Here is a 23,443-nt window from a genome sequence, read left to right on the forward strand (position 1 = left end):
ACATGACCTTTCCTTCATTACTCCCACTAAAATGCATCACCTCTCATTCCCTCAGCATTTACCTTCAACTGCCCAGTTCTTGCAGTGTATTTATGCTCTGCAGTAATTTACCACTGATCTCCTTTGCAGTTCACAGTACCGCCAAGTTTTGACATCTGCAAAATTTTAAAGCTGTGGTTTCTTTAATGTTGTTAGAGTGGCATTTATGCAGACTGCGTGAGCAAATACTGTATTTATTGACTTGTTTTTTTATGGGTGGGGGAAATGTTTGTGGTTTCAGAAGGGTGAGTAACTTACCAGAAGATTACCAAGCAACTCGTCCACTCCTCGTTAAATTGTACGGAATTTTTTTTAATGCAAAATATTTATTTCCTTGTGTTTTGTTATATAAAGCCAGGCTCTGAAGGTGCAAAGGTAAAAATTATGGTCCAGTTAATCTTGTGCAGCAGTGAAACTAGAAGAGATCCATTTCAACGTGGCATGGCACAGGAGTATAGTGGTTAGCATAACGCTATTACAGCGCCGGTGACCCAGGTTCAATTCTCTCACTATCTGTAAGGAGTTTGCATGTACTCCCTGTAACCATATGGGTTTCTTCGGGTTCCCCCGGTTTCCTCCCACATTCCAAAAATGAATGGGTTGGTTAATTGATCGCATGGTTCATATTGGGTGGCGCAGACTGGTTGGGCCTGTTACCATGCAGTATCTCTAAATAAAAAAATAAAAATACTAATATGGTGAGAACCACAATGCTGCATTAATTATATGTCAATGATTATGAAAACACAACTGAATAAATTCAGAGTCTCATGATCTAAGGTGTATTTGTCATCCACCATAAAAGAGACTTACTTGTTTTTACTGATGTATTGACATCATAACTATGTAAAAATTAATATTCCTTGGTATTGCTCCTAATACAATCATGCCACTTCTAGATTAACACAGAATCAGTGTAGTTTATATACAGTAAATGTTTAAAATTAAGAATCTATTTTCTCAATCTTTTAAATCTTTTACCTTAAATTCAGTCAGTTAAGCATTTTCTTTTACAGTTATTTCTATTCTATTCCAGATTTTCGTGCATTTATTGTCTTACCAATTGCTGAATTAGGGTCTAGGTTGCTATTCAAATCATTGTCTTTATTCTAGTTTATTCAAACATAAAAGCAAGCAATAAATTAATCACTTGTTTGTTTGTAACTGTGCAGTGAATTTTCAGTAATGTGTAGTTCAGCTGGTTCTGTACTGATGTAGTTTTTGTCTGTAAGTCTGACATGGCAGCATAAATCAAGACAGTCCTCATTGTTTCATGACTGCTGTGATCACAGAAAAACTCCCTTATCTAACTCGCAGTATAAAGAGGGAGCTCCTGGTCTCTAATACTTCGTCGTCTTTCTCTTTACTTCCCTCCTTTCTCTTTTGTTCTAGTCTTTTCTAATTCCTTGTTTTTACTTCTTGCTTGCTGTTCTTTTGCTGAATTGAAACTCTTGAACTTTTAGCAAATTTTTCATGCTTTCAATTTGGACCAAATGCCTATTGTTTTCTGGTATTATTTCAAATAAATTAAATAGCTCATAACTTCAGCAGTATATGGTTAATTTTTCACTTTAGTAATGTTTTATTTTTTAAAACACAAATATCTATGCCTGACTCGGAAATTGCATTACTGATGAATGATTTACAATTGGAAGTACTGAGCAGTATTTTCATATGGTGATAATTGACCAGCAGTTGGTCATAATTGCATTTCCACTCGGGGAAATTCAATTAATTTCTCAATGCGTTTCGGAGAAAAATGCTAATATTAATTGTCTCCAATTAAAATGTTAATTAGAAGATAAATATCAGTTTAGGTACAAGGACTTTGTCCATTGTAACTTTGCTATCCACAAGAGTAAAAAGATAATGTTTTAAAATTGTATTCAGCAAGAGCCACCATGACCAGTGTAAATGTCCTAATACTGTTTGTCCAAGCTTGCTGTACTTGGGTGTCTGCAAAATAACTTGAATTAACAACTCTGACCCCCCAAGCTACCTCTGAATTGTATCTCTGTAAAGAAACAGTACTTATATTGCTTTCCTCTCCTCTGGTGCTTTGCAGCTGTAAATTGCTTTTTCATTCCCTCAGTCAGGTGATAATTATTTATGACATGTTTTCCATTCTCCAGAAGTTCAATGGAACCCTTCCAGGTGTGAATTGGCATTGTGCCCCTGACGTGATTGGAGAAGTAACAGAATGCTAGCCAAGTATGTGAATTAGTCAGCTTCATTCTTTTCCCCATTGATTTTTGACATCTTGCCTCATTCCAGCCACAGCAAGGACCCAGAAATTGTAAGTATGCATAGTTGACATTAATGCAGAATTGTAATGCGAGAGAAACGGTACTAAATAACTAACTTCTTGCCATAAATAGTGAAATAATAGTTTTGACATTTATTGAAGTTGTGACTTAAAACATATAAAAATATACTACTTATTCTAGAAAAATTGTATTTTTTAAGCTTATTACAGAATTTGACTTAAATCTTTTTCTTCATTGGAGTCTTTAAAATCTATGTGCATAAAGAGGTAAATTAGCTAAAAATTTAAAAATGCACCAGATAATAAAGATTCATTTTTAATCAAAATAAAAGTAGAAATCTGAATCGATAAACATCCATTATACATGATAAAAGTTAAAAAATCTTCCACTGTGGCCTAGAAATTACATTATCCATTTCCAATCAGAAACATTTTCAACATCGAATGCTAATGCTGGTGTGCTAAGTCATGGAATAGTCTTACTGTTTACTGGACATCACAAAGGAGCACTACACCACGTAAGATCCAATTTTCAGGGGGTTGAACCGTTCGGAGATTTACTGCAGCTGTGTAGTTTATATCCGTTCTTACTGGCTTCTTGTAGATTGGGCATGAATATAATCGGGGGTCTTTTGGATCTTGAAGACAAGACAAATCGTACAAATTGGATAAGCCTAAGGCAAACATTCCCTTGGAATATTCATAGTATTACTGCTTGCTTACGTAAATTTTTTTTAAATATCTGTGCTCCCCATTTCCAACGTCAATGAGAATCAATGAAGATATTTGGGTGTAAATTTTATTTATTTATTTAGCGATACAGTGTGCAGTAGGCCTTTCTGTCATGCCATCCCAGCAACCCAAACTAACCTGATAAACCTCAATCTACTCAAGGGACAATGTACAATGACCATTTAACCTACTTGGTGCGTCCTTGGGCTGTGGGAGGAAAGCAGAGCACTCCAGGAAAACTCATGCATTCCGCAGGCAGGACGTATAGAGACTCCTTACGGAATGGATTGAACTCCAAGCTCTGCAATGCTATCATAGTGCCCAATATCTTGACTCAAATGCCAGTCATATGATAAAAAGAAATTCCCAGTATGTGAAATCCATTTGTATCCCCGTCGTAAATCCAAAACCATCAAATCACCACATTGTAATTTTGCTTTGGTCAATGCTGGTGATTATGTGGGCTATTTATAAAAACATATTCCTCTTCAGTGTAAAGGAAATGAGTGTCTTATGATAAAGCAAAAACGAATGAGAAGAACAAAAAGAGATGCAAGGTCTTTGGTGGGCAGTTTTAAAATGTAGGATTGGGGTGGTTTAAACATGCATGCAATAAAGTTGCAAACATGTGACACCCTCTCACTGCTCCCCCTGTGACTTCTGCTTCCCTCTGACTCTTCCAACCAGCTAGACTCACTACCACAGCCCTGTACCCTTCCCACATATAGGGCTTCACCCTATCGTCTTCTAGCTATCCTCCTTCACCTCTCCCCTCCCCCCCCCCCCCCACCCTTTTATTCTGTTGTCTCTTGTGTTTATGATTTGGTGCTATCTCTGTTCTCATTAATCTGCTTAGGTCAAAATCTGTTTCTTACACATCTTAGAAACCATGAACCTCACTGAAGAGGATCAAAGATATCTTTTCCCTTCAATTCATCCCTAGGTGAGTACAAGTCACCGTAAAATTTCAAATTGTTGCACACTAGGAAAGAAAATTAGACTACGTGTAGCTATCAGTTAAATACTGATGTAACAGCCAAGATTAAAATATCGATTATTTACAGTAGTACTTACTTAGGTTATTTTGAGCAGATAGGTGTATGACTGGCATCAACTCAAACAGTACTTTAGGTTTGGACTCAATGAGCTTTGAATTGCGTCTGTCCCATCCAGCTCCTTCCAGGTACAGCCCGTACACGTAAACTCCCGCTGCAGGGGGTGTTGTAATGTCATCTTTCATCCATTTGGTGACTTCATTGCACAGAACGACGCTATCCAGTGCCCAGCCCTTGTGAGCACGAGTCACTTCCTGTTAGTTAAAGTTTAGTGAGAAATGGCTGTCAATATTTCATCACTGCTTTTACGGCATCAGTAAATTTTTTATTTCAAATATCCTCAAAGAATTTTACCCTGCTTTTAATATCAAAATTTTAAAGTATAAAACAAGCATTCCTGTCGTTAATAGGAATAATTTACACAGTTACTTGGAAAACAGTAAATGCAAATGAATAGAGGAATACTGTAGGTGGATAATTTAGGGTTTGGTTAACACAACACTGCCAGAGACCTGGGTTCAATTCTGCCATTATCTATAAGGAGTTTGTACGTTTTCCCTGTGACTGCATGGGTTTCCTCGGGGTGCTCTTTCCTTCCACAGTCGAAAGAAGTATGGGTTTAAGTTGTGGACATGCAATGTTGGTACCAGAACCATGGCAACACTGACAGGCTGACTCTAGGACATCCTCATACTGTGGTTGTTGACACAAATGATGCATTTCACTGTATATTTTCATGTACCCATGACTATTTGAAATTAAATTGTCTTGAATTTCAATCTTTTACCCCTTTTTAAGATGTAATTCCACATCACTATTACCATCTGAGACAAGGTCATAAACTCTTAATGATATCCTATTTCTAGTTACATCCTCTTCTGCAACTTGATCATCCTACCATGTACTAGTCTTCTGGATTCTTTAATAAAACAAATCATTCATGTAAGTTTGCAAAGGCGTACCCTATCAAAGGGAATCTGACTGTATAGCAGTGAGGAGGGTTGAATGACTTTAATAAAATACAATTCCTTTGCATCTGAAATTCTATGCAAGTGTTTTTACTGATCCTAGTGTCTGTATTGTACATCACTGTATTCCCTTTTTGGAAGTAAAAAGAGTTGATGAACAATTTATTTGTACATATTCATCAAATACATTGCCATTTGTTTCTCAAAAGGAAGCAAACACACATTGTGCTGAACTAACTATTCTGGCACATGTTTCATTAAGAATCAATCTTCAATCCTTTGGCAAGGCGCAATGTGAAGTATTAGCCTTATCGTATTAAAATTCGTAATAACACTTTGGCAGTGAAATTGGGCAGAGTACCTGAAGGACAACCAAGTCTGATGGTTTGCCATAGGTCTGCGGTAGTGTTGTGTTGAATACAATTTTGAGCAAGTTCAACTATGTTAGCATCACTGAGAAAGTGAAACATTTAAGTGACTGGCCTCTGTGGATCAGCATTTAGTAGAGCCAAAGGTTGCTACTTTCAGTAGAGTCAACGATGAAATCAAAATAGAGAAAGGCTTGAGGTCATCCAGTCTTGAATGGATTTGGGTCAGAAAGAAGGTACACAGGACTTCTGTGGCTGATGAATATGGCTAGCCACTTCTGACAATTTCTTTTGTAGCCAGGTTCTTAGTTTGATCAGAGGGAACTGAGTTAATAATTTGAGAGTGATAGTTGAGGAGGGGTCACCATTCTATTTGCATTGAAAATAAATGAATCACTGGTGTCATTCCAATAGTTCAGGCACTGGAACTTTGTCTTTAAGTAAAGGAGAAACAAGGTTCTCAATAAACTAGGTTGTGGTAGATGGTAAAATGGCAGGATGGCCTTTGACTAGTTAAGAAGTAATAAGTTAACATTCTTTCAAACCCAAAGCGTCTGGGCCTGAAAGGTCAACTGTACTTTTTTTCCATAAATGCTGCCTGCCCTGCTGAGTTCCTCCAGCATTTTATACTACAATTGAAAAGTTTAGCTGAATGTAAATTACATCATGGAAACAAATCAGTGGTTGATGGTAATTGTACAAAACCTCACCTGTAATCTACTACGGCTATTAGCATTACCTGTCTCATTGCTGTTAAAAATCCCTGAGGATTAAAAAAGCCAGTCATCCAGAAACAGTTTGGTCGTCCCTCAAAGATCCAGGAATGGAACTGACGATTTCTCTCCAATAATTCTGTAAACCAGAAACCAAGGGTGCTCGATTCCCAGGATGTCTGGAGAACAAGGCAAATATTTTCATAGTTACATCAGTGAAAGTTTGCTCTCATGAAATATGCATAGCCTGGCATTTGAAAACAAATTCTGTTGCACAATTGAAAGGGAATTTATTTTTGCTGAAGTATCCCTGTAATAAATCATAGTAGTATGAAAAAAATATATAGCTGGTTGGGGTTAGAAACTTAGCCAGTTTAAAACTACCCGAATGACATGATTTTTCCAAGTATTCCAATAATAGGGGCATCTGTTAGTTTTCCAAGTTTAAAATCACTGCAAGAGATCTCAAACAATATTAATACCACCAAGTCCTTTAACATCAGCTTTGCTGAGAAAATAACCAGCAGTGAGGATTGATGTAAGACAGCTAAATAGTTAAAGGTTCTGATGAAGGCTCTTAGCCAGAAATGTTGACTCTCTATTCCTTTCCATTGATGCTCTATGACTTACTGAGTTCCTACAGCATTTTGTATGTGTCACTCTGGATTTCCAGCATCTGTAGTCTCTTGTGTAAATAGTTAAAGGGATTCAATGGTATCAGTATTGTCTGAGACTAGATATAAACTCAGAATGGCAGCCTCAATAAATAGAGTAGGCAGAAAATGTATCAGGGAAACTTGGCTGCGCGGACTTAGAATTGGCTTGTCCAAAGAAGGCAGAGAGTGACAGTAGGAGTATATTCTGCTTGGAGATCCATGACTAGTGGTATTCTGTAGGGATCTGTTCTGGGACCCCTGCTCTTTGTGATCTTTATAAATGACTTGGATGAGGAAGTGGAAGGGTGAGTTACTAAGTTTTTAGACGGCAGGGAGGTTAGTTCTGTTGCTGATAGTGTAGGAGGTTGCCATGTGTTACAATGGGACATTGACAGGATATAGGAGTGGGCAGAAAAATGGCTGATGGAGTATAATCAGAAAAGTGTGAGATGATAATCTGTGAAAGATCAAACTTGAAGACAGAGTACAAGGTTAATGGAAGAATTCTTAGTGTGGAGGAACACAGGGAACTTAGGGTCCACGTCCATAGATCCTCCAAAGTTGCCACACAGATTGATAGGGTGGTTTAGAATGTATATATGGTGCATTGGCCTTCATTAGTTTGGGATATGAGATCAACAGCTGTGAGATGTTACATCTCAATAAACTCTGGTTATACCACACTAGGAATACTGCATTTGGTTCTGGTGACCTTAATCTAGGAAGGATGTGGAAACTTTAGAGACAATACAGAGGCTGCCTAGATTGGAGGACATGCCTTTTTGAGTGAGCTATGGCTTTGGTCAATGGAGCAAAGGATGATGCAAGGTGGCTTTCGAGAGTTTCTCAGAATTTTGAGGAATTGTGTGTTCAGCTGGCACCGTTTTCCCAGGGCTGCAGTGACCAATACCAGAGAACATTCATTTAAGGTAAATGGAGGAAAGTTGAGGGGAGATGTCAGAGGTCGTGTTCCCCCCCCCCCCCCCACATAGAAAATGGTAGGTACTTGGGTTGCATTGCTGGAGATGGTGATAGTGTCTGATACAAAAGGGACATTTAAGAGACTTTCAGATAGACATATGGATGTAAGAAAAATGGAGGAAGAGGGAAGGGTTAGTTTGATTGTTAAGTAGGTTTATATAGGTTTCCTTAGGGACTGGACTGGACAGCTGCCTGTGGTAATAAATTCCACAAATTCATCACTCTCTGGCTAAAGAAATTTCTCTGCATCTGTTTTATATGGATGCTCCTCTGTCCAGAGGCTGTACCTTCTTGTCTAAGACTCACCAACCATGGAAAACATCCTTTCCACATCTATTCTATCCAGGCCTTTCAACATTCAAAAAGTTTCAATGAGATCACCCCCATCCTTCTAAATTCCAGCAAGTACCGGCCCAGAGCTATCTACTGTTCCTGGTATGGTAACATTTTCGTTCCTGGAATCATCCTTGTGAACCTCCTCTGAACCCTCTACAATGCCAAGACATCTTTTCTAATATGAGGAGCTCAGAACTGTTCACAATACTCAAGGTGAGGCCTCACCGGTGCCTTATAAAGCCTCAGCATCAGATCCCTGCTCTTGTATTCTAGAACTCTTGAAATGAATGCAAACATTGCATTTGCCTTCCTCACTATCGACTCTACCTGCAAGTTAACCTTCAGGGTGTTCTGCACAAGGACTCCCAAGTCACTTTGCATTTCAGATTTTTGGATTTTCTCCTTGTTTAGAAAATACTCTGCATATTTATTTCTTCTACCAAAGTGCATGACCATGCATTTTCCAACATTTGTATTTCATTTGCCACTTTCTTGCCCATTCTCCTAATTTGTCTAAGTCCTTCTGCATCCTACCTATTTCCCCAACACTACCTGCCCCTCCAACAATCTTCATATCATCTGCAAACTTGGCAACAAAGCTATTTATTCCATCATCTATATCATTGACATACAGCATAAAAAGAAGTGGCTCCAACACCAACCACTGTGAAATACACCCAGCCACTGGAAACCAACCAGAAAAGGATCCTTTTATTCCAACTCGCTGCCTCATACCAATCAGCCAATGCTCTAACCATGCCAATAACTTTCCTGTAATACCATGGGCTCTTAGTTTGGTAAGCAGCCTCATGTGTGGCATCTTGTCAAAATCCTTATGAAAGTCCAAATATATAACATCCACTGCATTTCCCTTCATCTATTCTACCTGATTGTCAGGCAAGATTTTCCCTTAAGGAAACCATGCTGACTTTGTCCTATCTTGTCCTCTGTCACCACTGTCATCAAGTACTCCATAACCTCATCCTTAATAATTGACTCCAACATCTTCCCAACCACGAAGGTCAAGCTAACTGGTCTATAATTTACTTTCTGCTGCCTACCTCCTTTTCTTAAAGATTGGAGTGACATTTGCAATTTTCCAGTCCTCTGGACCCTTGCCAAAGTCCAATGATTCTTGAAAGATCATTACTAGTGCCTCCACAATCTCTCCTGTTACCTCTTTCAGAATCCTGGGGTGCAATTCATCTGGTCTGGGTGACTTATGTATCCTTAGGTCATTCTGCTTTTTAAGCACCTTCTCCCTTGTAGTAGTAACTGCACTCACTTCTCTTCCCTCGCACCCTTGAACACCTAGCACGCTGCTAGCATCTTCCACAGTGAAGACTGATGCAAAATACACATTCAGTTCATCTGTCGTCTCCTTGTCCCACGTTATGATTTCTCTAGCCTCATTTTCTAGCAGTCCTATATCCATTCTCATCTCTTTCATTCTTTACATACTTGAAAAAGCTTTTACTATCCACTTTGATACTGTTTATTAGCTTGCTTTCATATTTCATCTTTTGCCTCCTGCTGATTCTTTTAGTTGCTCTCTGTAGGTTTTTAAAAGCTTCCCAATCCTCTATCTTACCACTAACTTTTGCATTGTTGTATGCCCTCTCTTTTGCTTTTACTTTAGCTTTGACTTCCATTAAAACATTAGGTTGGCACAACATCAGGGGCCAAAGAGGCTGTACTGTACTGTTTTATGTTTTCTATCAATGATTTTTCTTGTGGAACATTGCTGTGTTAAAATTGGCCGCTACATTGCCTTGCACGTTACAGTCGCTAGTAATGCATTGACTTTTAAATTTTATAGAATATTAAAATTATAAATAAACTTTCTGTATATCAATATTCTAATGAAAACATCCCATTGTTACCTTCATCCATCGGGCTGGAATTCTAGCATCATACATGCAGTCTAAAGCATCTCGAAGATTTTCACTCATAATGATTGTTCCATCAATTGCAAGTTTCAAGTCAGTTAAAGTACTTTGCACCAAAGCAATTACCCGTTGCATTCTATCAATTTCTTGACGAAGGAAGATATTCATTGGTTGCAGTGGTCCCATCTTCTGCAGTTTTTCTTTCACCTGGCAAATAACCCAATATGTTAGATTGCCAATATCAAATGTGCACAATAGTCAAAATTAACAAGGTCTGGCTTTTGCCAGATCACATGAGAAGTGTGTGCTTTGTTCTCCCTGTGCCTAGCCAATTCTGTACCATTTTGTCATCACTCTGGCATAGAATGAGCAGTATTCTCAGTATTATTTACTTGTTTGTATCTGCAGTTTGTTGGTCAGTCTTTGTGTTTAACTTCTCATTGATTCTATTGCATTTTTGTTCTATTGTGAATGCCTGCAAGAAAATGAATCTCAGAGTAGTATATGATGACATGTACCGTATGTACATTATAAATTTATTTTGAAGGTGTGTGAAGGGGGAGGCCTTGTTCTATAAAATAAGATTGACAAAGATTCACTGGAATTTAGAAAAATGAGAAGTATTTTTCCAGTGAGACGTGGAAAATCCAAATACACATTAACAGAGTACTATTAGGGGCGTAGTCACAGAATACATTTAACTATAATAATTAGAACTGAGCTAAAGTGGGACTTCGTTTTGTAAAGTATGTAGGTCTTTAGAATACTCAACCTCAGACATCCATTGAGTTTAATCAATGAGTATAGTCAAATTGGGGACTGATAAGTTTTTGAACAATGAAGGAATCAGAGCAGAAAGTGATAGGGCGTAAAGTTAGACCTGAGGCTCAGTATTTTAAATGATGTATCACTAAGTGATTCTTGGGCAGTCTTTCACACCGTTTACAAATAGGTGCAGTGCAACCTGGACACCAGTTAACAGCTACTTCTGTATTATTTCAAGGCCATGTTCTTGATTGTCAGTCCTGGTGCAAGATCACTAATCTAATAAATTAACTCTAGTTCTTTCTATACAGGTGCAGCCCAGTCTGCTGAGAACTTCCAGTGTTTTCTATTTTTGGTTCAGATTTACAGCATCTGCAGTTTTTGCTTTTAGAAGATTCTAGCAGGTGGGTTTAACACTAAATTATTAACAATGTCATCACCCTAACAGCTGTCTTTTACTTTTAACTTTGATTATACACTGATCATCTTGCTGCTAGTTCTGATTTTCTCTTTCCTCCCAGAATCCTCCATAAAGTACTCCTAACCTCTTTAGTCTCCTGTTCATTTGCAAAATTCCTTTAAAATCCTTTTGATTTTCAACTCATCTGCTCCCTTATCAACTGGACTTATCAACCCATCTACTGCTTTCTCCTCATGGCAACTCTGCTCTCTGTTGTAATCCATTCATCTACTCTGGATCAACTTCACCCCACCCATCCTTAACTCTTACCACCCCTGCTCTGGATCTTATGGGCACAAAGTCCATAGTGTGCTTATTGTACAAATGCTTTAGGCCTCTGTCCTCAAGTATCAGACTAATACAGCCTTGCACCTAACTTTTCTAACCATATCTACTTTTAACAAAGGAAACTTTTAAATAACCATGCAGGTTGTGACAACAGAACTGCTGAATTCCAAGTTTCCCATTCAAGGTTAATAGTTGATGGCTTTTGCATTAGCTTAAAGTGAGCAGATTTAAATCAATCCATAAACTATGTCCCCCTTTACCTGGTTATTACCTACCTCAAATGGTACATAGTCTACAGGAAGCTTCTCTAACATGTCATCAGCCAACCGGGCTACCACAGCTTCCCTTGTTTCCCTCCCTCCACTTGAGCTGTCCTTCGGCTGGATGCTTAATATAGTATCCAAGACGTCCTTGGCAAGTTTGCTCTGGTAAGTAATATCAGCATTGGTATGTAGACCAAACACTTCAGGTGTGTCATATGTAGGCAGACTCTGTAATGTACAATAGATTTGATATTATTCCTTAATGAATAAATTTCTCATATAACATAATATACTGCAGCAGTCTAAGTGCAGATTGTTGTACAAGAAGATGACAGTTTAAGAACTTTAATGGAAATCTCCAAACAGAGAACTAATTAATGCATATATGACATGAAATAGCCAGCTGGTTAAGGCTCATGTTCCAGCGTCTGCATATGATGGTCAGAATGCTACAATAAAAAAGAGTATCTCTAATTAATGCAGTACTGTCATCATACACTTGCTCTATACTAAAAATCTGAAACTCAAAAAATCAAAACAAGATTAAGAAAGAAAAAATTAATCAGAAGAGCTGCTTTATCTAACTACTACTTTTATTACTGATTACATTTAGCTTTCCACAGATTGTGTGTTTACAAACCTGAATATACTGTAGATATTGATCCACCAAAGTGCATTTAGGAATACTGTAACTCTTGTAGAAGCAGAAGTCTGAAGTGAAGATATTTTCACTGAACCAAACCTTGGCAAATGTGTTCAGCAATCGTTTATCATAATCATCTGTGACTCTCCCACCATACTGGATCTCACCAATCATATATCGCACTGTAGTCCACGAAACACCCTTGTAGTTTGGTGGGTGAGTAGAAGGGAAAGAAGAAGCGAGAGATGAAAAGTACATTTCACAATATAATTTTATACTTAATTTAATATACACTCAGTGGCCACTTTATTAAGAATACTTATACACCTGCTCATTAATGCAAAAATCTTATCAACCCTTGAGTCTGGCAGGTACTCAATGCAGAAAAGCAGGCAGACATGGCCAAGAGGTTCGGTTGCTGTCCAGACCAAACATCAGAATTGGGAGGAAATGCGATCTAAGTGACTTTGACCATGGAGTGATTGTTGATGCCAGACAAGGTGGTTTAAGTATCTCAGAAAATGCTTATCTGGGATTTTCACTCACAACAGTCTCTAGAGTTTACAGAAAGCGGTACCAAAAAAAATCAAAAAACGTCCAGTGAATAGCAGTTTGGTAGTCAAAAATGTTGCTACCAAGAGAGGTCAAAGGAGAATGGCCAGACTGGTTCAAGCTGACAGGAAGGAGACAGTAACTCAAATAACCATTTGTTATAACAGTGGTGTGCAGAAGACCATCACTGAATGACCAACACAACACATCGAACTTTGAAACTGGTAGGCTACAGCAGCAAAAGACCACAAACATACACTCATTTACCACTTTATTAGGTAGAGGAGGTAGTTAATAAAATGGCCACTTTATTATATTGGATCCAACATCTTTAACTTTTGATCTTCATGATAATAGCATAAAAACACTGATTAACTGATTTCTGTTGGGGATTCTTATTTATTGAGATACCACATTGCTCCATCAGATCCAATTGTCATTTGCAACCAATGAGAGACTACTTGGATCATACGATGTTTGAACATTTAGGCATATGGTTTACTCTCTCTATGGAATTTTCTCAAATTGTCCTAGGTATTACACAAATATTTTTATATTGTTTCAAGTCTTAATTGGCTTGGAAATTCTCTTACCAGATGCCTTACATATACAGTGGATTCCAGTTAATTGTGGCACGTCAAGACAGGTACATTTTGGCACAATTAAATAGTTAAAAAGGTATTTAAAAAAGACAATCTACCACCTGAGTAACGAATTATATATTTAAATGAAATACAGAACAAATTAGAACACTGTCTACACTACTAGAGTGCTATAAAACTGTGTATTAGTTTCTAATATTTAGTTTGGTAGTTGTCCACCATATCAGACTATGACAGGAAACAGTGCGGGACAGTTTTTAAAGTGGAAATGCTGTTGCACTGGGTCCATTCCACTGTCTTGACCTCGGAAGCCCAGGTCCAGTAATACAAAGGTCATCACAACTGGGGTCTTCCTTGGTTGCAGTGGTTAGCCATGATTTTTTTTCTGTGTGTCATCATGCACTTCCCTCTCCACAGAGCATTGCACAACCATCTTCCTGGCCGTTGGATCTCATCCACCGAAACTGACTTCACACGCTAGGACAAGTACGTCCCCATCTCACCGGGGTATGAGGCCAGTCGGCTATCCTGACCTGAACTTAGCCTGCCTGCCGAAGCGGTATACTGGGGCGTATCCGTTATCGCATGTAAATAGCTCCTTGGAGCCACAGTTGAGAGCAGAGTGTTTTTTTGATTGATAAATGAACAAAATTAGTGCAGATACCTAGAAAATGGACCGTCTTCATACAATTTTCGACAGTTGAATCCTCCTAATCTTAATTTATGTTGTAACATTCAAGATGATTATCAATACCTCAAATTCCTCATAGTTCCTAACTTGAAGTAGTGAAATCATTTCATTTTCACGCCCAGCCATTTTTGGCATCTCCAAGCCTGATGTATGAAACAGCAATGAGTAAAACAGTTCTGAATTGTCTGGCTGCTATTTCTCATGAATTATCAGTGATAAAAATCACTTTTTAAAAAAAACAAAAGTACAGGCAACTGACGCTATTTAAAAACTGTTCACTCTAAGCGTGGTGTAGTGTCTAACAGCCAAAAAGTCCCCGTGTCTGATGCTAGTTGGAAACTGTTCAGCAACAGTCTCCCGCCGAAATTAAGCAGCAAAGTATCCCAAATAAACAAAGGTAATCCCAAGCTATTTTCTCAATTTAGTTTTTGTTCTTTAAGAGTTGTCCCAAATAAGCAGCTGCCCCGATTAACTGATCAGCCAACTAACCAGAATCCACTGTGATACCATGACATTCAATCTGACTACAAACAAATCAATGAAATAAGTAGCTAAATAAGGTAGGCTTGAAATTTCTGTGAGGATCTTCAAATAGTCTGACATTAATGCATGCAGATGACTGTAGATCCGCCTGTAAAATGTTGCATAATAATATTTTCAAAATTAAAGCATTTTCACCAATTGGTTCTGCAGATACTTCATGGAAGAACCCGTTGAAATTCTAGGTCACTAGACGTGTGCTGCGTCCTCCCCAAAGACTCCTTGGCAGAATTGGGCGTAAAGCTTCAATTCAATGCCAATCGCTCCCCTGAAGATATACTTGGGTATTAATTAAGCAGTCTTATGAGAATCCCTGCTTGGGAAATATTAACAATATAAATTTTCTTTAATACTACTATTTTTTAGTAATTTCATTGCTGCAGGGTATGTTTCAAAGATTTGGAATTTGCAGTAGTTTGTATTATAAGAACACAACTGAGAAATAAAAATTGCCATCTGTACCTTCTTGATATCCATGTCGTCCAGGTGGTTTTGAACAAATTGCACAGTAGCATTAAAGTCAGCCTGGTTAAATTCATACGGAATATTCCAACCCAACGGTCCATATTTGCGTCGTTCTTGCACGGTTGAGTGTAAAAAAGCCACTGCATAGAGCAAAGGCTTCCACTGAGTCATGCTGCTAACATCCAGCAAATCCTGACTAATTCCTGTAAATCAATATCTCATATAAGAGATTTAGTATTAACTACATAATTCTCTAACAGTGATTCAAATCTGAACTTGTATGGTTATACAGTGGTACTGAGAATGTGGAAATCATTCAAAGAGAATTCAGCCATTTTAGTTAGAAAATCCATTTATATTGTGTGATTACAACAAACACAAAAGATAGACTGCGGGTTAGTCAATAAATAAAAGAAGTCTGTCAACCCCAAATGTGACGTCCCTCTATTCTGAGACTGTGCCCTCTGGTCCTAGAATCTCCACTATAGGAAGCATCCTCTCTACTTCAACTCTTTTCAGGCCTTTCAATATCGGATAGGTTCAAATGTGACCCCCCCCCCCCCTCATTCTTCTAAACTCCAATGAGTACAGGCCCAGAGCCATCAAACATTCCTCGTATGTTAACCCTTTCATTCCTGGACACTCTCATGAATGTCTTCTAGACTCCTCTCCAAAGCCAGCAGATCTTCACGTTTTTTCTTAGATGGGTCCAAAAGTGCTCACAGTACTGCAAGTGCTGTCTGACCAATGCCATATAAAGCCTCAGCATCATATCCTTGCTCTTATAATTCCAGTCCTCTCAAATTCAATGTTAACATTGCATTTGCCTTCCTGACTACTGACTCAACCTGCAAGTTAACCTCTAAGGAATCCTGCACAAGGACTCCCCTGATTGGATTGAGTTGTATTGTATGCCAACTACCCCATCCTCAGCCCTATCACTCCTGTTCCTATCCCCCTGCCAAATAAGTTTAAACCCTCCCCAACATCTCCAGCAAACCTACCCACAAGGATTCAAATGTAACCCATCCTTTTGCACAGGTCATATTTTGACAAGAAGAGATCCCAATGATCCATAAATCTAAAACCTTGCCCCCTTGCAGCTATTCATTCATCTGTAATATCATCCTAATCCTGCCCTAACTAACACATGACACTGGAAGTAATCCAGGAATTACTACCTTGGAGGTCCTGCTCTCAGCCTCTTACCTAAACCCCTATACTCGTTGTGCAGGGCCTCATACCCCTTTCTGCTGCCTATGTGCACCACGACCTCTGGTTGCTCACCTTCCCTCTTCAGAATCTTCGGCAGCCACTCTGAGACATCCTGGATCCTACCACCTGGGAGGCAACACACCATCCTGGCTTCTCCTTCGTGGCCACATAATCTACTGTCCATCCCCCTAACTAATGAGTCTCGTATCACTAACCTTCTGTCTGATTTTACTCTTCCCCACTGAGTCTCAAAGCCAGCCACTGTGTCACTGGTCTGGCTGCTGTTGCTATGCCCAGACAGGTCATCTTCCTCCAGCAGTATCCAAAGAGGTACTGTATACTTGTTGAGGGTAATGACCAGTGGGGACTGCTGCACAGACTGCACTACTGTCAGAAGCCTGCACTCTGAGTATGACCACCTCAGTTAAAGTCTCAGCTATGAAGTTTTCAGCCTCCTAGATGATCTTCAAGGCATCCAGCTCCAGCTGCAGTTCCTTGACCTTGTCAGTCAGGAGTTGAAGTTGGGTTCACTTTCTGAAGATGTAATCATCAGGGGCACCATTAGGTACCCTGAAATCCCACATCTTGCAGGAGGAGCATTCCACTGCCGATTTACCACCCTGCTTACACTTGTTATGCCTCTAACTTCTCAGGCTTAAGTTCTAGCCTGTTCTCACCCAAACCTGTTGAGCCAAAGCCTGACCACTCTAACACAAGCCCGCTCCAAAAATGGCCACTCCACTTAAACCTTACTTTTTATTGGCCCTTGCTATTAACTCAAGCAATCTCCTGCTCCACAGACAAGTCCCATCAGGCCCCGCTCACTGTTTAAACCTGGCACAATGGGCATTTTGAATCATTTTCGATCATGCTTTAACATGCATCTACTAATTTTGGTGGCTTACCACAGTAGGTCCTTTTTAAACCTGCTCGTAGACCCTGTGGAGGTTCATTGGTAAATTTAATTGACATTTGAAGAAGTGCAATTGGGAATAACTTATGAGCCTCTGTGGTCATCCATAGTTGGAAGCTTTCATGAATATTTTTGGTTTCGGTCATGATGTCCATTAACTCATCCAGGAAATCGAGACCCAAGTGACAATTCTGGAGCAAAACCCAACCACCCTAAATAAAAGGACAATGAAATTTTAATATCTCCTAACAGAAAAATGTACAAGTAGACAGTTAATATTGACAACTAAACAAACCTAGGTACAATGAACAGGTGAAACAAAGCTTTTATGAAATTAGTTAAATGTTTAACACAGAGGTTCCCAACCTGGGGTCCATGGACCCCCAGGTTAATGGTAGGGGTCCATGGCATCAAAAAAGGTTGGGAGCGCCTGTAGTAATGGAAGTGGCAACCTGGACCATTCTGTCAGCAACGGCAAATTTATTTTACCAACAGAGAGAGGATTGGTGGGATCAAAGGTTGAAAGGAAGGAATTGTTTTCTTAATTATGTACAATAACTCAGACTTAGAATTATCTCATGGAATTTCCTCTTACATTGGTCATGGACTGATGAAGTAGTTTCCGAGCATGGACTTCTTGTCCCTGACCCATTGAAACACAGCGAGTCTCTATCTTGACCCTTTTGCCCAAAGCTATAATGGAATCCGTGGGATCTGAGCCCATTGATAGAAAACAGATTAGTGGAGTGTATCTATCTGATTCCTCCCAAGTCTTTTCCATGTCCAGGACGACTCCTTCTGCATATTTTTCTCCCATTGCATCCATGATGTACTTACGAGCCTATAAAACATGGGGGGAAATTAAGATTTTTTGATTTTAATTTTTGCTACAAATATAACAAAGCATTCATTAAGTAAATGAAAATAGATATAAAACTATTGAATCATTTCACTTCCTCTGAACAAATAACTATAATTTGGTTTTGCACTGATAATTGCATTTTAACTTTTCACTATTAATTGCACAAACTTCATTTCAGAAAAAATTCCAAGCCAATAAGCACTAATTGTATAAGTGTTTGTGACCTGCATTTTGTCTGGGGACAGTTAATATTCTGCCATTTACGTGGCTCAGGCTACATCTGGTAAGATAATTATGCTGCAAGGGTGTCATTTTGAAACTTTCTACAGGAGAACCATCAAGAGGGTCCTGTCTTGTCACTAGGGTAGCAAGTATTTACGGTACTATTTATCAATGCAGTGCACTTCACATGCAGCACAGAAACAGGCCCTTTAACCCAATTTGTCCATCAAGACCAAGTTGTCCATCCAAGCTTGTTCCATTTCCCCATGTTTGGCCCACATCCCTCGAAACCTTTTATATCCACATAGCTGTGTGGATCTTTTAAACATTGTAATTGGGACCTTCTCTACAGTTTCTTCTGGAATCTGATTCCGCATATCCACTGTGTGGAAAAGCTTGCCTCTCAGATTCCTTTTAAATCTTTCTCCTCTAATTTTAGACTCTCCTACCCTCCTACTTAACCATTCTGGAGGAAAAAGACAGACGATTCTCATGGTTTTTATATACCTCAACTTCAGGACCCCTCAGCCCTCAGGGATCTGACATTAGTCTACAATAATTTCCATGCTAGATGCTTGCTCAAGAAATTCCTTTGGTCAAATGAAAACTGCAACAAAAACGTTAAGGAAGGGGGTTATTTTTGTGACGTATTAGGTGGAAAAGCAGTCTGCAGTTGGAAAAGTCAATAAGCACATCAAGCCATGTATGGCCACAGGTTTGTTTATATTATGCATTAAAATTCAAAGAAATTCTGATAAGCAATAAGGATTGCTTTTGGAAACTATTCAGCTCCTTCATGAGAGCCTGTATTCCCAGGAATAGGAGATACAACAGCATTGTCATTCCCCAAAAACTTTCAGTTCACCTATTGTTTTACCAACTCCCATCCTAAATAAATTCAATTCAGTTTTGGAAGAATAAGTGAGTCATAAGCGCTATAGCATAGAAACAGGACCTTTGGCCCATCTAATTCATGCTGAACCGTAACTCGACCTAGTCACAGCAACTTGCATCTGGATCATACTCCTCTCATCCTTGTACTTATTCAAATTTCTCTTGAAAGTTGAAATTAAACCCACATCCACTCTGGCAGCTTGTTCCACACTTCCACCACCCTCTGAGTTAAGAAGCTCCCCTCAAATATTTCACCTTTCAACCTTAATCTATTACCTCTATTTCTAATCTCACCCAACCTCAGTGGGGGGAAAATTGCATTTTTCCTACACCCCTCATAATTTTGCGTATCTCTGTCAAATCTCCCCTCTTTTTCCTAAATATTTTAACCTTTCCTTATAACTCAGATCCTTCTGGCAACATCATTGCAACACTGAAGCAGCTGGGTTCCAACGAAGGAGGTTTGGAAATGGCCTGACTCTAAATTTCACCCAGTATAGCAGAAGAAACTAAATTATCAGTCTCACTTTTATTGATCTCTGAGACATGCGACACTGACAATCATCAAGTATTGTGTGAAAGTCTAAAGGACGACAACCCAACCCAAGCGATTCATGCAGTTTGAGTACAATTTCAAAAATCAGAGATAAATACAATTGCTGGATGCTGCAATAAAGTCGTATTTTGGCATCGATCATTTTTAACACTGCTTGAGTTTCTAAACACCTTCAACTCATCTCCATTGACAACCAAACAATTGCAGCGCAAGAAAGGAACTGTCACCAGATCAAGCACATTATGCTAAAGTATTTGCCAGGCTGTCTAAGCACTAAATTGCTGACTAAGTCTACACAAACCTAACCAAGAAAAAAGATTAGTCTCTTTTATTTGTACAACTGTTCTCTCGTAGAAAGCTTCAGCACTATTTATTCTTTCTACAAAAGAGTCTACTGCTCAAGCAAGGAAAAATGACCTGGTGATGAATTGATGGTTGGCAGAGTGGAGATACCTCGCTACCAAGAGACACCTGCAGGACATCATTTTGCAAGGTGTAGCACCTGCTTAGCTCCCTGATCAGGGTCGTGTGAAGCCATGGGAGCAGGTGGTAGATGGTTGTATGAACAGGGGTGCATATCACAAGTCCTGGTTATGCGACCACTGACATCAGGCAGACCAGTCTCTGAAGAGTATTGATAATGGTAGGGGTTACCTGTCCTGTAAAGATACTGCCCAGAAGGTGGCAATGGCAAATCACTCCTGTAGAAAAACTTGCCAAAAACCATCATGGTCATGGAAAGACCATGATCGCCAACGGCATGTGACAGCACATAATGAGATGATGAATTAAACTTGCCAGCTTCATTAAAACCTGCGTGGATGAGTGTGCCCCACAAAGACTTACTGTACATTCCCAAATCAAAAGCCATGGATGAACCAGGAGGTACGTCGTCTGCTGAAGGCTCGATCTATGGCATTCAAGTCTGACGACCCAGGCCTGTACCAGAAAACCAGGTATGATTTATAGAGCGCTATTTCAAGGGCGAAGAGACAATTTTGAATGAGGTTAGAGGTGACATCAGATGCACGGCAACTCTGGCGGGGTCTATAAAGCGAAACCCAATCGCCTGAATGGCAGCAATGCTTCACAACCAGGTGAACTCAATGTCTTCAATGCACGCTTTGAAAGGCAGAACTCAACTCCAGTTGTGAAGATCCCTGCAACACCTGATGACCCTGTGATCTCTGTCACAGAGGCCGATGTTAGCTGTCTTTAAAAGAGAATGAACCCGCGCAAGGTGGAAGGTCCCGATGGAGTATCTAGTAAGGCTATGAAAACCTGTGCCAACCAACTAGCAGGAGTATTCAAGGATGTTTTCAACCTCTCACTGCTATGGACAGAAGTTCCCACTTGCTTCAGAAAGGCAACAATTATACCAGTTTCTAAGAAGAGTAATGTGGGCTGCCTTAATGACTGTCACTCGGTAGCACTCACATTGACACTAATGAAATGCTTTGAGAGGTTGGTCATGACTAGACTGAACTCCTGCCTCAGAAAGGACCTGGACCCATTGCAATTTGCCTATCGCCACAATAGGTCAACGGCAGATGCAATTTCAATGGCTCTCCACACAGCTTTAGACCACCTGGACAACACAAACACCTATGTCAGGATGCTGTTCATTGACTATACAGGTAGTCCCCTAGTTACGAACGTCTGACTTACGGACAACTCGTACTTACGATCTGAGGAAGGAGAACGCCGTCTGCCATTTTAAGTCGTTGCTGTTGATACTGTGTTGAGTCTGTAACTTTGTATTTGGTTTAACTTTTTCTTAGCAAGATTCACCCTAACCCCCCCCGTTCTGGTTGGCTGGTGGCGCAATGAGATCAGCGCCAGGCTCGAGAACAGAGGTTTCCGAGTTCAATCCAGTGATAGACCGCTCCCATGCTGGGCTGATATCGATCCAGTGACTCCCGTACCATCCTTGCCAGGTTTATGTCGAGCTCATAACTCGACCTCGTAAAAAAAAACACACTGCCACCTCCAGTTTAAATTCCCACGCAGAATATTGTGGAGGATCAAATACCCAAACCCAGCACAGCCCCCACTTGCCCCATTTAACCTGACTCAGTGTGGTGGACTTTAGGACCCGGGAATACAGTGCGGTGGTCCTTAGGACCCAGCAGACCTCAGGACCCTCCGCCTTCAGTGTTTCTGTTCCGTTGATGGGAAGCGATCATGATTGAAAATAAAGTGGAAATAATAAAGCATTTGGAAAGAGGTGAAACGCCATCGGTTATTGGAAAAGCGTTAGGCTACAGTCGGTCAACAATCGGAACAATTTTAAAGGATAAAGTGAGAATAATGGAGCATGTGAAAGGCCCTGCCCTGATGAAAGCTACAATTATTACTAAGCAACACAGTGGTTTAATTATTGAAATACTTACATTTCTTAAGTGTTTTATATGCATAGAAAGGTAAAATATATACTATATACTAAGACAAACGTTTGAATAACTGGCGCTACAAAATACTGGATGTACCTGTTCTGACTTGCGTACAAATCCGACTTAAAGATGGACTCAGGAACAGAACTCATTCGTAACCCGGGGACTGCCTGTAGCTCAGCATTTATTACCATCTTTCTCACAATCCTGATTGAGAAGGTGCAGAACCTGGGCCTCTGTACCTTCCCTCTGCAATTGAATCCACGACTTCCTAATTGGAAGACCACAATCTGTGTGGATTGGTGATAATGTATCCTTCTCGCTGACAATCAACACTGGCACACCTCAGGGGTGTGTACATAGCCCACTGCTCTACTCTCTATATACACATGACTGTGTGGCTAGGCACAGCTCAAATACCATCTACAAATTTGCTGACGATACAAGCATTGTTGGTAGAATCTCAGGTGGTGACAAGAGGGCATACAGGAGTGAGATATGCCAACTAGTGGAGTGGTGCCACAGCAACAACATGGCACTCAACATCAGTAAGATGAAAGAGCTGATTGTGGACTTCAGGAAGGGCAAGACAAAGGAAGATAAAGGGATCAGAAGTGGCGAGAGTGAGCAGTTTCAAGTTCCTGGGTGTCAAGATCTCTGAGGATCTAACCTGGTCCCAACATATCAATAGTTATAAAGAAGGTAAGACAGCGGCTAAACTTTATTAGGAGTTTGAAGAGATTTGGCATGTCAACAAATACATTCAAAAACTTCTTTAGTTGTACTGTGGAGAGCATTGTGACAAGCTGCATCACTATCTGGTATGGAGGAGCTACTGCACATGACCGAAAGAAGCTGCAGAAGGTTGTAAATCATGTCAGCTCCATCTTGGGTACTGGCCTACAAAGAACCCAGGACATCTTCAGGGAGCGGTGTCTCAGAAAGGCAGCGTCCATTACTAAGGACCTCCAGCACCCAGGGCACGCACTTTTCTCACTGTTTCCATCAAGTAGGAGGTACAGAAGCCTGAAGGCACACACTCAGCAATTCAGGAACAGCTTCTTCCCCTCTGCCATCTGATTCCTAAATGGTCATTGAATCTTTGGACACTACCTC

General features: G+C 39.8%; 1 protein-coding gene and 1 long non-coding RNA gene across 3 annotated transcripts in view; one reads left to right on the forward strand and one right to left on the reverse strand.

The window, feature by feature from the left end:
- LOC140713824 (uncharacterized) overlaps positions 1-15,272 on the forward strand; it is a 57,974-nt gene extending 42,702 nt beyond the window's left edge. The window contains exons 2-5 of one of the 2 annotated variants that reach the window (XR_012095740.1): positions 2,172-2,335; positions 3,894-3,980; positions 11,080-11,172; positions 13,994-15,272. This is a non-coding gene — a long non-coding RNA (uncharacterized lncRNA). The remainder of the gene's footprint in view (positions 1-2,171; positions 2,336-3,893; positions 3,981-11,079; positions 11,173-13,993) is intronic. The other variant, XR_012095739.1, reaches the window with a different exon arrangement.
- The window catches only part of dnah5 (dynein, axonemal, heavy chain 5), a 223,958-nt gene continuing 202,929 nt past the window's right edge, over positions 2,415-23,443 (reverse strand). The window contains exons 71-79 of the mRNA XM_073024384.1: positions 17,996-18,241; positions 17,393-17,612; positions 15,270-15,475; positions 12,420-12,623; positions 11,792-12,007; positions 9,998-10,210; positions 6,168-6,320; positions 4,112-4,346; positions 2,415-2,943 (exon numbers count right to left, since the gene is read on the reverse strand). Of these exons, the coding sequence (XP_072880485.1) occupies positions 2,792-2,943; positions 4,112-4,346; positions 6,168-6,320; positions 9,998-10,210; positions 11,792-12,007; positions 12,420-12,623; positions 15,270-15,475; positions 17,393-17,612; positions 17,996-18,241 (1,845 nt within the window). The 3' untranslated portion in view covers positions 2,415-2,791. The remainder of the gene's footprint in view (positions 2,944-4,111; positions 4,347-6,167; positions 6,321-9,997; positions 10,211-11,791; positions 12,008-12,419; positions 12,624-15,269; positions 15,476-17,392; positions 17,613-17,995; positions 18,242-23,443) is intronic.

Source organism: Hemitrygon akajei, chromosome 20, assembly GCF_048418815.1.
Source record: "Hemitrygon akajei chromosome 20, sHemAka1.3, whole genome shotgun sequence".
Taxonomy (NCBI): domain Eukaryota; kingdom Metazoa; phylum Chordata; class Chondrichthyes; order Myliobatiformes; family Dasyatidae; genus Hemitrygon; species Hemitrygon akajei.